The following is a 10,824-nucleotide window of genomic DNA, read 5'->3' on the forward strand; positions in this document are numbered from 1 at the left end:
AGAGAAGGAAACAGGAGGTTACTAAACCCATTCATTTCTCACATGCACCCACGTTTCGGGTGGCTGTGGAGATCCAGCTTTAAAGTCCTCTGAGAGCCATTGGAACGAAGAGCACTCTGTGAAGACATTATAATTACGATGGGATTTTGGGGTGTGTGGAAATGAGTCATGGGGACGTTTCCCAGCCAGCAGGCTCTCGGAGCCAGGTGAGCTCTTCCCTGGAATGCGAAGCATGCGGCGCGGCAACTGGGAGGAACAGGTTTGGCAGGAGACTTGAAGCTCTTCACAGCAGACAGCCTCTTCAGAGCCACATCCCTGCTTTACCCACCTCCCAGCCCGATGCTCCTCTCTGCCACACTGGCCCTGGTGAGCCGGAGAGGATGGACACGCTGCGGAGGAGCCTTTCCCGCTGGAAGAGGTACCACATTAAGGTGCACCTGGCCGATGAGGACCTGATGATGCCCCTGACGGTCAAGCCCAGGGACACGGTGATGGACCTGCGGGCTCACTTGGTGCGGGAGGGCGTCACTTCCTGGAAGAAGACGTTTTATTACAACTCCAGGCAGCTCGAGGAGCACGAGACTCTCAAAGAAGCCAATATCCAGAATGGCTCCGTCCTGCTTCTTGTCAGCAATAAAAGGTAGGCAAGGAGCTCCTCTGCAGCAGGGGCGGTGCAAAGGAAGGGGAATGCTCTGTGTGTCTGAGCCGCTCGGGACTCTTTCCTGTTGGGGTTTGCAGAAAGCAGATCAGGAACTCAAACCCTGCCGTTGCCAGCAGGTGGATTGAGATTCACAGCTCTTTATATCCGGACATGCTGTGGTGTGAAATAAAGGGGTAAGAGGAGGAGGAAGTCTGGTGGTGCCGCCTGTCCTGTCTCCGATCAGGACTCACTTTCTACTACGTGGCCAAGCACAGAGGGAAAGCCAAGAGGTGCAAAAGGGCAAAGGAGGTTGTGTGACACGGTGGAGTGCTCTGGAAGCCTCTCCCTTGGCCTTGTTCTGTGGTGTTGAGCCTGGCTCCATCCATTTCTTCCTAGCAGATGCTTCCTGTGAGTACTGTGGGGTGTCCCAGTCCTGCTTTGCCGGGGAAGAGCCATGAGTGCCGGCTTACAGAGAGTGCTGGACAGGGGCAGCAAGAGGCTGCAGCATCCCAAAAGTGGCCAGGGTGAGGCTGGAAACTTCCAGGAGATCCAGTGCAAAGGAGATCAGTAAATCAGGGCAAGCCTTGTGCTCCAGGGGGGATGAAAGCTGAATTGATGGAGCTGAGATGCGCTGGCCCACAGGACCAGTTAAGATTCAGTGGGGTGGATGCCTACCTGTGCTGTCTTCCCTATTGCCTGGCTGTTGCTGCCAGCATGATTAATCCTGTGAAGCATTTTGGGGATCCTGGGTAGAAGAGGTGCACAGCAGAGCATGGGTGTGTTGTGTCTAATTCAGCTTTCTGAATCCTGAGCCCTCTGAGTTATGTGTCTCTGCTGATCAGTTTCCTCTGCAGAAAAACCCGCCGCAGACTTGAGTTCCTGATTATATGCCATGTACTGGAATGGTCCTATTTTCCAGTCCAGAGGCAGCTTGAAACCTCACACAAAGAAGATTTAATAAAGCATTTCCTTTCAGAGCTCAGCCAGACACAAGAGATTTCACACCGCTCAGCTCACTGCAAACCCCAAGTCACCCGTGACCCCTTTCTCCAACAACTCATTTCAGCCCTCTGATTAACTTGGCTCAGCTCCTCCTTTTCACCTTGTTTTTAATAGCAGGAGCATTTCTATTTGTTGTTGTTTCCACTGTTTACTTTCCTAAATCTTGCAGCCTGATTTTTGAGAGTACGAAAGGATTTGGAGGGACTCAGTTGATGAAAGGCACAGATTGATGCTCTTCTGACAGACGCACCTTCCCACTTGCTGTCATTGTATCATGGTCCCCATGATATGTCTGAGACACGCTTGCATGTGGCTTGGCAGTCATCATCCTGCTTGGTACCTAGTCCTGGGCTGAGCACAGCCCCTGTGACAGCACCCCATCACATCCTCAGCATGCAGGGGGCTGGTTTTGGAGGGCTCACCCTACCACTTAAACTGGGAGTTAGGAAACACAGAGGTGGAAGGTGGTGTGTGCTGCATTGCAACTGAGATTGCAGCTGAGATTGCAGCACCATTTTGAGCCTTAGCATTATTCAGCCAGATCCTTAGGTATTATAAATCCACATTGCTCCAAGTGTATCTGTGGAGCACACTGGTCTGTATCAGCTGGGCAACAGTGTGCAAACTTGGGGAATACAAAGGGAGTAGCCAGTCGGGACTGCTTAGGAGCCATAGGAGCACAGAGGGATAGAAAACACAGTGCTGGGTTTGCCCAGCAGCCCTGAGGATTTAAGTTGGTTTTAGTACTTGACCAACTCAGTGAAGTATGGACGCTCTCCATCAAAGGTCAGCATCTGCTTCTTAAGTTCTCCCTGAATACCTTGGTGGCTCCTACTTACTCTTTTGTACCAAGACGCCAGCCAAGTAGAGCTGTATTAATTCCAGAAGTGGAGTTGCTCTGATGGCCAAGGTCTGCAGCTCAGTGTCGTGCCTATAAATATTAATGGTCACTCCTCATGCTGTGTGTTCCTACAAGGGGCTTGTGGGACAGTTTACTTTGAAGCAGAGAAAACATAAAAATGACCTTATTTTCCATCCCTCCGTTCCTCCAATGCCTTTATAGATAATTGGCATTTAGCAAAGGCCAAGTCAGCATTTCCACTCCTCATTTGTGTTTTCGGGGGTTTATAACTTAGTAATAAAAATTCACTTAAGGCTGCAGCTTGGCAGGAACGGGACCCACATCCCAGCTAAGGCTGACTATTTATTAGGACCTTAGCATTTAAAAGTTCAAGCAAGCCACTTTGGTGTTCAGTCAACGTGACCTCTCACCCTGGGAGAACACGCAGGCAGGCCAGACCTGGGAATATTGCATCCACTGAGGATGCAAATCCCCCTTGTGCAGAGCCTGGTTAATCGCATTGCTGCTGCACTGATTCGAGATTGCAAACCTGTTGCAGGAGAAGCTGAGCAAAGAACATGCTGCAGAACAGCTTCTAGCCCTAGAGAGCTACATATTACAATGACATGGTTGTAAGTGGGTAAAACAAGCAAAGCAAGACTTGAAATGTGGAGGAACAAGCAGAGAGAGCAACCCCTCAGCGCGGTGGGCTTGGACCAGCTCTGATGTTCACACCATTGGTGCCCAGTGCAAGGAAGGGGACCACTGGTGAGGCTCACCATGAGAACTGGAAAGGGTTGCCCAGGGAGGCTGTGAATGCTCCATCCCTGGCGGTGTTCAAGACCAGGTTGGACGAAGCCTTGGGTGAGATGGTTTAGTGTGAGGTGTCCCTGGCCACGGCAGGGGGGTTGGAACTGGATGATCTTAAGGTCCTTTCCAACCCTAACTATTGATTCTCTGATTCTAAGAGCGGCCACCCTGCAGAGATGCAGGAGCATCCAGGAGGACACGCAGCAGGCTCTCCCAAATGCTGCCACTCTGGACCACGCCACGGCAGAACCTGTTTGGCTCGCTCTGGAGGTGGTGCAGGGCCCCAGAGCCACGGAGCTGCTGGGCTGGTCTGGTGGTGATGTGGGAGCTCCTGAAACTCACCTGGCTCTTCCCCAGTCCTGGCTGCGAGCTGGGGAGCACCAACCAAAGGGGCCTCCCTGCAGGCACCCAGCAGCAGCGCTGGAGAGCGGGTGGGTGGCATCAGCTCCTCCTTGTCAATAATCCCTTGGCTGTGTTTTGATGCTCAGTGTTAGGGGGACGGATGCTGGTGAATCCATCGCTTAACCCATGAGCAGAGGATGTAAATGGGAGACCCAAGAGCAATTCCTAGTCATGCTGTGTGCCTGTCACTGGCTGCTCCTAAGGACGTACAGCTCCAGCTGGATTTGGACGTGGTATAAGCACAAGCACATCAGCAGAGCCGTTGCACTTGTTTCAGGCTCCTTTCTTGTGCACTCACCTCGAGCAGTCAGACAAGGTCTGTAGCAATAAACCGGTGCCTGGGCCGCTCTCTGTTACGGTGCTGGAGTACTGCACTGCACTTCTGGCCCAGTCCAGATGCATTTCAGGAGCTACCATGCTCCTTGTGGGCCAAGACACTGGCCACTCACATGCTACAGCACATGGGATGCCCTCAGTCTTTTGGAAGCCGGGGTTCATTGGAGCCAAGCAGCTACTGTTGTCACATATGGCTTTCCCAGAGAATGGAGTTCAGCAAGTCATTGGTGAATAGGTTAAATAAAGTAGATGGCAGCAGTGGGTTTAGCAGAAGTCTATTATCTAGAATCTATTGGTGTTGATTTTCTGCCCTGGAGCCACCTGAAAACATCTCTCTCAGGGCACTACCTCAGTTACCATAACAACTCATCTAGGAACAGCTCCTGACAGCTCCAAGAGCAGACCAAGGCCCCCTGTGCTATCTGGGCCACTCTGAGGCCAAGATAAGCCTCTCCAGGATGCACCCTCCTTGGCCACCCAGCCGCAGTGTGGCACTGGGTGCTGGTGCTTGTACAAGCTTTAATACACTCAGGACCCCGTTTTATCCTTCAGAGGCTACGCAGCCTAGCTCTCCTTCCATTCAAGGGGCTACCTGCCGACAGAGCAGCAAACCCATCCATCTTTGGGAACCCAGCTAATTCCCTTATTGGCATTCAGTTTCCAGTCTCTGATTTTGGCCTCATAAATGAAAGCTGTGACTGAGCCACTTGCGTAAGGTCCGGTTTAGCTCCTGCTAAGAAACTGCTTTCTGCATTTGACTCCTGTGATGACACAAGGGTTAATGCTTGACACAGACACTTGGCAGTGGCTCACTCCAGGCTTATATTACTCCACTCTGCTGTCACCCCTTCTCACTCTCACTGGGCTTGCCTGAGAAGCAGTCACCAAGCACAGCAGATGATGTGGGATCTCTAGAGACCAGACCAGTAATGGGATCTGCACAGTTTGACCCTGAAAGCCAACGTTACAGCCCAGGCAGGGATTAAGCCCCTTGCACTGGGTTTCAGTGTGGTTCTGTGCTGCCTGCTCCTTGCACTGACCTTGCAGCTCCTGGGGTTGCTCAGCAATTATTCCTCAACATGGAAGGGAGATTTCTTTGCTCCCATCCAACTACTACAGACTTGCCCTGTTAAGCGTAGGCCTAGCAGCAGGCTCCAGGACACCTCACAGTGGGATAATGATCCTTTAAAGAGCACTGGGAGTCTCTTTTCCCAGGGAGAACTAATTAAGTCCCTCCCTACATGCTTAGACATATGTCAACCTGGTGTGGCTTTAGCAGGCTCCTTCCGTCTACTGGGTAAATAACACTGACTTTAAAAGCATCCTCTTTGAGATGCGTTACTTAGGCAACAGCCAGGTAGGGGACTGCCTGCATCTCTGTGGCTGAACGTAGTTTCCATGCATATTACTCACAGGCCAAGCTCTCTGCTGCTGTAAACTCCTTGAAATCAGTTAAGTGATTGTGGAGTTCTGGAAGCACCAGTGCAGTTACTCCGCAGAGCTCCTGCAGCGTGCAGGCCAGGAAATGACGCCTGTGTTTAGCTCAGTTATTTACTGCTCAGCCCAAGAAGCTCATGTAACAACAGCAGAGCATCACGTCGGCAGAGAACATGGTCTGTAGGATCGGAATTCCTCCCCTGTGCAGTTGCATGGGATTGCAGTAGATAAAACTGAGCTAATATGTCCCATGGGGCGGGGGGGATGATGTGTGTGTGTGTGTGTGTGTGTGTTGTCTTGGCTCTAGGCAAAGAATTAATGAATGGAAAAGTACATCCTAAACTAGATTCTTTCCTGGAGTGATGTGGCACAGCTTCCTGTCGTGCTGATTTCTACCAGTGGGGAGTTTGCCTGCTTGGGAGAGATACCCTCTCCTGGGCCCTGGTGATTGATGGGCAGATGTGCCCTAGGCTGGGTTCACAGCAAACCCTTGACTGTTACAGCCCCCTGACCTTCCAAGTGAGGAGGGAAGTGATGGGATACGAATCCTGTTCTGGGTCTTGCAGAAAACCCAACCAGTGGCTGGCATCAGCCTAAGTAGACCCGTAGCATCCTTCGCTAGGGCCTGACAAAACCCCCACCTCATAGACTGTGAACCTAAGCCCTGATGACACATTTGCAGCACAGGCTCAGTTTCTTGTCTGCATAATTGCAAGGAGCAATCAATTCCCAGGAGTCAGAAGACCCAGCCCTGCACTTTCTGGCTCGGCTGGGTGGGGAGGCTGCCGGGAGAGCTGCTGCCTACAGGCCACCAGTAGCTTGGTTGCAGTCCAAGGCATGATATGAGCTCTCTAAGCAAATGCTAGCCCTGAAGAGGTACCCCCAGAAACGTTCAAGAGCTTCAGCCTGTGTTCTGCAGACTGCAGGGGGTAACCCTAGATGGTTTCTAAGGGTCTTCAGGTAAGTAAGTAATCCTGCTGCTGGTCAGCTTTAGTCTTCTGTGCAAGGTCTGTAGTCCTGTTACAGAATGTTTTGGAACCATAACCCCAGAAACCCATGGTTTAAGTGCTAATGCATGGGGGTGAATGTACCTGGAGTAATTCAAGCTCTGTCTCACTGCAAACATCCTCAAAGTGCTGCTAAAGCTAGAGGCTGCCCCTATTCTAAGATGCAAAACGGATTTCCAAGAACATGAGCTGCAGAGGGAGAGCCTTGCTTATGGGAGGAAGGTCTCCAGACAGTTGCAGGTTATCTGAAGGAGGGTGAAGGCGTCTTTTGCAGGAGGATAAACAGGTCTGGAACCCTGCAGGGAGCTCTGTAGTGTGACTGGAAAAACACTCAAGAGGATCAGGTTTATCCTCTCCCCATGCCAGGCTCAGTGCCTCTGTAGCGAAATGCCGTTTCTGATTGCATGTCTACGGTGCTCCAAGCGTTTGCCTCTTTCTTACCCAGATAATGCCAAAGAGCACAGCCAAAGCCATGAGAGCTGGGGAGCGTGACAAGGGCTGAAGGGAAGCAGATGGAAGAGAGCTTGGCCACGGAAAGGCAGCCCCAGCACCGGTAAGTCCCTCCCCGCACGCCGGCTCCAGGACTGTTCGGAAGCAGCTCCCAGTGTTTTCAGCAGTGAATAATGCCCATGAATAAGGAACCCAAACAGAACAACAAATAACGTTTCCTCATGCGCTCTCGGCTGCCAAAGGAGAAGTGTGGGCAAGACTGACTCAGCTCCCGAGGGCAGTGAATCAGAGAGAAATGCCCCTCAAAGGGCGACTTCTGCCTGGGTGATGAAGCGAGAGGGAGCAGAGGTGGACTTTGCTTAGGGCCCGAGATGGGGACTTTGGACATGAGCCTCCTTCCGACCCTCCCGACGGGGATTCCTCAGTAAGTTGCTGATCTTGCCCTTTGTCTTCCTATGTGTAAGTCTGAGATAATCTGTTCTTCCCTTTCTTCTTCTCTCTGTCCATCCAGCTGTGACTTGGGTTAGGGACTGTCCGGTTCCTGTACAGCAGGGCCCTCATTTCTAGGCTGAAGGTTCTGTACAGCAAATGAATGGTAGGAGCACTATAGACAGTCCTGATGTATCTGAAGGACAGAGACATTGGTAATGGCAACCACCTCACCTGACATTAGGGACCTATAGTACACCAAAACTGCCTTATTTTTGAGCCAGGCTTCATAAGGCAAAGAGCATCCTCGTGTTTCCAGTCCCCCTGCTCCAGGAACTTCAGAACCAGCTGACTTGATACAACCAAGTTGGATGGAAAGACAGGTCTCACAGACCCAAGATTCTTGAAATTGTCATGAAAAACCAGCAGCTGGGTAGAAGAGAGACATTTGAGTTAATATCCTCCTGAAGGAAAGGGGATTACACCTCTTGCTCCCTGTCTATTTTGAGATGCAGCAGCCAAGTGGTCAGTTGGTACCTGCCTAGCTTCAGACCAGCTCCTGTACTCTCTGCCCCTTGCCTGCAAAGCAAGAAGCTGTTGAAACAGCTTTGCTGGGGAGGTCTGAAAGGGATACGGATGCCCTGGGGATGTTACAGTGAGCTTGGAGCACCAAGAGAGGAGGAAATAAGAAGCAGTTGTAACACACAAATCAGGGGAGAACAGGTTTCACCGGTTTCCTGCTCACAGAACAACTCGATTTTTAGGTTCAAACTTATTTTCAGGACAAAATGGGTGCTTCTCTAACAACTACAGTACTTTCCCCAGGGAATTTTAATGGCCAGCAAATGTCTTCCCAATGTCCCCAGACCTGCACTTTCTGGTTTTCAAGTGAAAAACGTGCCTCTCTGGACCTGTTTTTGGCAATGAGAAGACATTTGATTCCTTTTCCACCAAAAGCATCCGAAGAAATGCTATGGAAAAATGGGAGTTTCTCATTTCCCTTTGCTTTCTTTTTTTTTTTTTTTTCCCAGGAACAAAACTATTTCCCCAAGTACTTCCTTGGGCTTTGCACACAAAGAGATCCTAAGACAGCTGAAGACCTTTGGGTCGGAGCACTGAGATGGACGCAGCGGGATGGGACTGAGCATGGGAAGAAGGAATGTGCCTTCCCAAGGTCACCCAGCGAGGCAGGCACCCAGTGGGCAGCGCTGGAGCTGTTGGCTCAGCGTTTCTGCTTCTTGACCCTGCCTCCGTGCCTTTGTCTGGCCTGAAACAAGGAGTTTCCTGGAGCAGAGCCAGGACGTTGCTGAGTGCTTGGAAAGTGCCTGGCGCAGCCCGAGGTGCAGTCATAAATAATAATTAAAATGATAATAGCATTATTAAAGTGGAGGCGTGCCACTGAGGATGGGACCCGCTCAGCAACAGACCTAAACCTCTGCCCCTCTCCTAGTAAATGGCCCAGTTTGCCTCGCAAAGCCTGGGAGACCAGGATTTACTTCTCTGGAGCTGCCAATCACAGCAAAGGCAAAATGACCCGAGCTGAATTAGGTCTGGTGTCTTCTCCAAGACCTCATCCCTGTTGCTGGCAGCTCTGGAAGGCTCTTTGCGGCTCAGGGGATGTGGGAAGAGTTATGTTAACTGGGGGGGGGGAGCTGCCTGGACTAATGTTTTTGTCAGAGATAGGCCCTGATTGACACTTGAAATCTGCCTGACAATCTCTTATTCTAAGTGCAGTTGTGGCCTTTCCTCCGAGCAGGAGGAGCTGGGTTGGTTGCTGTCCTTCAACTGATGGATCTTATCATATAGGAAAAAGAAGGAGGAAGGAAAGAAAGGCAAACCACGTGGAAACAGCCACAGGTACAGCATAAAGAGAGGTAAAACTCACTGGATCTGTTTGAGGTAGTTCTTTTTCTCTCTATGCCGTAACCCAATGCAAGGTAGATGAGAAAAGAGGCAATGCCCTGAGGAACAAGAACGGACTTCCTTCACTTGACTGTTCATTATGTTGTTGTTTCCCTTCAAGAGACTGTTTCATGCTTTGCAGATAGGACTGGGCCTGGGAAGTCAGTGGGACAACCTCTGGTACTCGCTTGTTCTACATGGCCTCTTCTGCCTGTCCTCCCCCAGCTGCCTCTTCCTCCTTAGTTTCAGGTACCCTCAGTGCTTGCTAAACGCTCCACACCACACTCGAGTGCTCTGAGAAGAGGTGACAGCCCCTCTTTACAATGTAATTTAGACATTTGGGCTTTACCTGAGTCTGGCCAACACGAAGGTCAGGTCTCCAAATGAGCAGAGACATGCTCTGAATCCTCTTGTGGACACAGGCTTAGGTGGCAAAATGGATCTCTTATTCGAGATGTCCTCATCCAAGCCCATCCAAAACCATCCAGGCTCTTTAGACTGCAGAGTATAGAGGTGATGGTGTACGTCCAAATACCAGGAAAGGTGCTGCTAGTAAGAACTGCTCTGAAATGGATGTTTCCCTTGTTCTCTGTGAACACAGGTGTGGACAAGGCCGAAGACCAAAGCTAAAAGGTGCTTGAGCTCCTGTCTGCATGCCAGCCTCAGTGTATTGCGAGATGGAGACGCCTGCAACTTCGCACGCTGTACTATGGATGGGATTTCTTCTTCATCTTTGGGATCCTGCTGTTGATGGGGCATCCCGGACAGGATTACTGACAGCGCTGCCCTCCTCCTCCACCTCAGAGCTGCAGCCAGGCAGCTCCTTCTCTTCAGCTTCACAAGACAAGCCCAGGCAGGCCACCTCCAGCAGCTGCTGTGCTTCAGCAGGGCAGCTCAGGCTCAGGCATGTTCCCGTGGCTCTTCTCCAATCCCCAAGTCACGGGTGCATGGAGTGCTTCAGTTTCCAGGGCCATCAGCCTGGCAGCTCTCCTCAGCACTGAATTTACTCTGTAAAGTTACATCAGTGTTCTGCCCCACGGGAATGGGGGAACAGATGTAGCCTCTGAAGTCTGCCTTTAATTCACCTGCTTCATTGCATTTCCTGCCCTGCCTTCTGATCCATGAGCCTGCACTGGCGGTCCAGGGAACACAGAGGGATTCTCGTATGCAGGCGAATCCAGTGGTGAGCTCTCAGGGCTCGAGCAGGCTGTGGCACATCTCCCTTGAGGCTGCTTCACTATGGGTAACCCTCCCGCAGCAGCACTTGCACACACTCCCCAAGCCATGGCAGCTGCACCACATTTCCTTGCACAGGGCTGTGCCACCTCAGCCCCTCTTAGGCTACTGCACGGCATTCCCTCCTGGAAGTGCTCTCCTTCCAGGTGCTCCTGGTTTTCAGCCACTCGCAGGGCCACGTGCTGCTTTCGGGGGCTCTGGCCCCATGGTGGTTCTGCTGTGCTACCTCCCTCAGGATGCTGAGGCCAAATGCTACCTCCATCAGGATGCTGAGGCCAAATGCTACCTCCAACAGGATGCTGAGGCCAAATGCTACCTCCCAGGGGCTCCCA

General features: G+C 51.5%; 1 protein-coding gene across 3 annotated transcripts; it reads left to right on the top strand.

Moving 5' to 3' along the window:
• The first annotated feature begins 182 nt into the window (after window positions 1-182).
• TINCR (TINCR ubiquitin domain containing) lies at window positions 183-10,036 on the top strand. 3 transcript variants are annotated; one of them, XM_062618709.1, is made up of 4 exons: window positions 183-640; window positions 6,921-7,349; window positions 9,111-9,228; window positions 9,858-10,036. In XM_062618709.1, the coding sequence occupies exons 1-2, from the start codon at window positions 381-383 to the stop codon at window positions 6,922-6,924; spliced, it is 264 nt and encodes an 87-aa protein (XP_062474693.1). In that variant the 5' UTR covers window positions 183-380; the 3' UTR covers window positions 6,925-7,349; window positions 9,111-9,228; window positions 9,858-10,036. The 3 variants fall into 3 exon arrangements, 2 of the variants coding, with proteins under 2 accessions (XP_062474693.1, XP_062474694.1); XM_062618710.1 differs by lacking the exons at window positions 9,111-9,228; window positions 9,858-10,036 and adding an exon at window positions 8,386-8,454; XR_009964788.1 differs by lacking the exons at window positions 183-640; window positions 6,921-7,349 and adding an exon at window positions 8,449-8,694.
• The last annotated feature ends 788 nt before the right edge of the window (window positions 10,037-10,824 follow it).

Source organism: Pezoporus occidentalis, unplaced genomic scaffold (assembly GCF_034315485.1).
Source record: "Pezoporus occidentalis ecotype Australia unplaced genomic scaffold, CSIRO_AGI_Poc_V1 ctg202, whole genome shotgun sequence".
NCBI lineage: Eukaryota > Metazoa > Chordata > Aves > Psittaciformes > Psittacidae > Pezoporus > Pezoporus occidentalis.